The sequence below is a fragment of the Abrus precatorius genome, unplaced genomic scaffold (genome assembly GCF_003935025.1).
Source record: "Abrus precatorius isolate BTA unplaced genomic scaffold, Abrus_2018 Scaffold7, whole genome shotgun sequence".
Classification (NCBI taxonomy): domain Eukaryota; kingdom Viridiplantae; phylum Streptophyta; class Magnoliopsida; order Fabales; family Fabaceae; genus Abrus; species Abrus precatorius.
The window spans coordinates 28966717-28971600 of record NW_020874417.1 but is presented as its reverse complement, the minus strand read 5'-3'; the positions used below and the strand labels follow the sequence as shown (position 1 = coordinate 28971600).

Here is a 4884-nt window from a genome sequence, read left to right as displayed (position 1 = left end):
TGTCTATTCTGCCACAAAAACACAACGTGTGATGATAAGAGAATTAAGTATATTCACTGTGAGAATGTGATTTTCATATACTGATGGTTGACGAAGAGAGCACTCAAGAATCTACAGTAGTAATATTGCTTTAGACAAAACAGAACAAATTCTTGTACTTTGATGCAAAAATGTGAGGTAAGAGACCCTATATATACACGTTGTAAAGCATGCAGTGCATTCTAGTAGCTTCCTTAACACCTAACTAATGTTACTATTGTATTGGCATATGTCATGATTGATTCCAAGGAACGTGTTGCGGGGTATTCGTTAGTGGTGGTGAACGGTCGTGTCATTGCATTTGCACGTGGTGGGTGATACAAAAGATAAATAATATTGCAAATTCTTTATAGTGGACTTTGTCTAAATTGTTTTATGAAACAGATGATTTCATTTTAAACAATGGATTAATCAAATTTTATTTGAAAATATTAAATTCAAAATCTAACATCATATAGTTAATTTTATTACTTTATCTGAGATACATTAATTTAGCTAGAGGATAACTGAGACAAACTCTAATTGGTGTTAGTGGAATCTGTGTTTTTTTTTGTCCTTATGCATAACTCTTTCCTACACATTCTTTACTCCCACTTTTGACTTGAGCATTCCTCGTTTTATATTAAAGGAATTGGAGCCAATCATCTGCTTCCCCATTTTGTCAATCTGTTCTCATACTAAGGCCACCACCAACGTATGAATGGAAAGCTTTCACACACTATTATGCACTTACATTGGGGTGGTTTGTCTCTAGATTATGTTCTAATTTCTTCAACCAATATAGATTAGTGCACAGGAAAATAAAATGCTCTCACATTAGTTTATGACAGTGGTGGAGAATGGTTAGTTAGTCAATGATACCTAGATTTCATGTTATAGTATAAAAGTAAGTATTCAATTTGACATTAGTTAATCTAGAGTTTATCTTGAATTTACATGGAATTTGTATTGTATGTTATTATTGATAATAAAATAAGATTTAGTGGAATGTTTCTGTAAAGCATTTTCAACAACTCAATGAACATGCGTCTTTAACGTAATCCGTACAATTATTCTCCATCAGATTATCACTGACTCTAAAACCAATTTCTTATAATTAAATATAATCTCATTTGAAAGTAAATATACACATTAATTACGGTCCTTCATAAAAAAAATTAGGCCCAAAACTTTTCATTTTAACTATTAAGCACACACAGACAATTATATTCATCATCTTGGCATGCACTGAATTATATCCTTCTAAAGATATTTTTGATCATATGCAATTATACAATACAATGCTCTATACTTATTAAATTATATAAAAAAATTCATTTATTATTTGTAAACAAATGGAGAATTAATAATCATATTGTGTCTCTTCAAAAATCGTATTATACAATTTAAAAACTGAAGTATAAATTGTTGATGATTAAAGCTACAAGAGTAAAGCAAAGTTTTCAGAAAATACTATATGATCCAAATAACAGCACAGGACTAATGAGAATTAATGTCTAACAGGCCTCTAGACCTGCGTATCGTTAGCCGACTTAAGCACACACAACTTTTCTAGACAGAAAAAAGCACAAAACTTTCTGAGATACACAGAGAAAAATTATGCACCACAAACACCCACTACCGTAACTCAACTACCCAAATATATACGATATACAATCTTTCGGTGGGGTTTGTCTACTTTCTTCATGAAACGTGCTCTTTCCAGTGACAAATGGCAGTGTTGAAGAATATAGCTTTCAATAGCTTCCTGTATCGCACTCTGCCTTCAATCATTATAGGTTTGGAAAATCACGTTCCTTATCGAAATGGGAACTGTAGCCATTGTCAATTTTCCTATAATTTCTTTTAACTAATATATATATATATATATATATATATATATATATATATATATATTTGATGAGTATCAAGAAATGATTTTTCTAATGCCATGATTTGAGAAAAATTAACGTTTAACATATTGTCTAATGATCATGCATGCAACTAGCAGATCCATTAAAAGTGGCAGACTCAGAACAGTGATTATATTTTAGAGGCAGCACTTAATTTTGCTTAAGAAGGTAGGAAGAGTTAGATATTGTGGTATTTTGAAGTGGGGAATTAGAAAACGTTAAACGCAGTGCTTAGTGGTACGCGTGCACCTGTCCAACTCTCACTCACAACTCACAAGAGTTATTATGCACTTTGAGTTTTGAGTCAAATCATTTTTAATTAATATAAACGATTGTCTCTTTGACACTGAAGATGCGTTTCGGTTTGGTGAACCTGGAGTCAAAAAAAATTAAGAAAGTGTTATTTAAAGTTGAAAATGATTTTTTCAGAAGCTAAAAAAATGGGGATTTGTATTTGTGGGATTTATAAAAATTTAATTCCTAAAAAACTGAGGGATTGTGTTATTTTTTAAATTTTTTATTGTTGAATGATTTTATATAATATAATATAACTTGTTATTGATGATTATTATGATTAAATTTGTATTACATTTTACTTTTTTATTTTCTTTTTTTATTCATTAAGATGACATTTTTTTTCTCCTTTTTTTTAAAAATTTTCTATGCGCACACATATCTATCTATCTATCTTTAAAATCTGCTTTTCTTCCCTAGGTATATCTGGACGAGAACGGTGAGAACAAATTCAATTTTACGTATTAAGAACTTATTTATGTGAATAATCATTCTGTAATATATAAATTATAAAAAATATTTTATTAATAATTATAGTTTATATTTTATTCACTGAAGTCTACTCTTATTTTAAAAGACGAGACTGTTCAATATTCTTCCTCACTTCGGTTTATGATTTTGTAATTTTAGATAAAACTACAAAAGATTTTAGTCCTTAAGAATTAATGCAAACTTTTGACAGCAAATGATGTAATGAATGCAAAAGCCTCAAATAATTATGTCTGTATTGCGTTAGGCCAATTGTAATAATCCAATTAATCATTGGATGTTAAGTTTCAGCCTTGACCATGCTTTATGGGTACTAAAGTCTTTCATCATTGGATTTGATTTAGCTAGTGATTAGGCTTACGCCAAATTTAATGTTTAGGTTTGATTTGACGATTCATGATAGCAGATTATTATTAAGTCCACATAAATGCTCATTGAGTTTGTGGATAACCCTGCAATATTGAATTATACATCAACTGATAAAGTTATGTAAGGAAGGGAAAAGTGATCATATTAGCGTGCATAGATAATTAAGATTAAATATTATATAGAATTTTTTACCTGACTGTTTTAAATAAATTATAAAGTTTGTGTACAAACATTACAACTGAATGATTGCGCAGCTTAGGTAATCTTTGAAAAAAATAAATAAAAAGTTAACAAAATTAGGATTAAATTAACCATATTTTTTTTTAAAATAAAAATTTCTATAAATATTAGGACTACCAAATGGTTGCACTTTAAGTAATTTTGAGATTTTTTTTATATTTCAAGTATATTTTATAAAAGAAAACGCATATATAAATAAATGATAAAAAATAACATACAATGAAAAATTGTTTAAATAACGGAACTAGTATTGATAAATATTTAACATACAAGAGGAGCCTTCCAATAATACAATAATCACAATTATGTATAGTTTATCCATTATCCATTATCCATTATCCATTATGAAATCATAATAGCAACACCAGGGCACAAATGTTAGATATGAGTGAAAATGCATCTTCTCCATCACAAACCTTAATTTTGTTTTTTGGGTTCTTTTTCTTGATAAAACAGAAAAAATAAAAAAGAAATAAAATGTTGTTGATAATAAGTTTTCAGAATTTTCTGCTGATAAAGGACAACGTATACCCATGGCTCTCTATACACTCAAAACCTTAAAACTCACCCCTTTTAATTAAGCATTAGGAATATGGTTGAACTGATCACACCTGCTCCTCACCTCTCCTTGCCTACCAGTCTTCACTTGAAACACAGAAAGCTTTTCCATTGCCTTTGCAAAATCATTGAAGAATGCTTGTTGATCTTTTGCATAGAGCTCCACAAGAGGCCTTGTCCTTGCATCCAAACCCAAAAGGGAATCAGATCTCAACAACCCCAACCCTTTTAGCACATTTTGGTAATAAGCATTGTCAAATTTCCCTGGTGACCTCACATCATTGAATGCTGCCATAGAAGGGTCCACAGTGTAGTTCTGGCACACTTGTCTCAAGCCAGCAACAAGTTTTGGGTGCATGGAAGGATCAGCATCAGAGGTCTTGCTAAAGTTAAAGATCCTGTCGCTGAACTCCTTGCAATGTGTGAACCCAATGGTGTGTGCTCCAGTTAAAGCCACCATTTCCCTGACAGTGAAACCCTTTGCGGTAAACTTGGCAATGATTTGATCCATGCTCATGTTTGTCTTTGGAAGGCTTGCATCAACTTTTGTTGCATCAGATGTGAGACTATCTTTTCTCCCTAACCTCACAGGGTAATAAGGACCACCCACCATCTTAACAAGGTCCCTTGTGGTCTGTGCAACAATGTCTGAACAAGAAACAACACCTGGGCATGCAAGTTCCAAAGCGGTTTTGATCTGAGCAATGATGTCAAAGGCATCGCCAGAGAGAGAAAGGTTCAAGTCTGCATCACGTTCTGCATGTGGGGTGTAAGCGTTGGAAGTGATGAGGATTGAGGCATCACAACCATCAGTGATGCAATCATGGAAGAAGAGGCGTAGGATTCCTGGTGCAGTTGCAGGGCTTGCGCTTTGTTTGGTGAAAACGTTTTCTCTAACGATTCTTTCAAAGTCAGGGCATGTTGTTTTGTAGTAATCAACGTTTAGCTTTGCGGAGGAGAAAGGGAGTGAAATGAAGAGAAGGAAAAGGATTGGTAAAGCCAT

The 4884-nt window shown here is 32.1% G+C and overlaps 1 protein-coding gene across 1 annotated transcript; it reads right to left on the bottom strand.

The window, feature by feature from the left end:
* Positions 1–3900: 3900 nt before the first annotated feature.
* On the bottom strand, positions 3901–4884 carry LOC113871741 (peroxidase 65-like). The gene has a single exon (XM_027508841.1). The coding sequence runs from the start codon at positions 4882–4884 to the stop codon at positions 3901–3903; it is 984 nt and encodes a 327-aa protein (XP_027364642.1).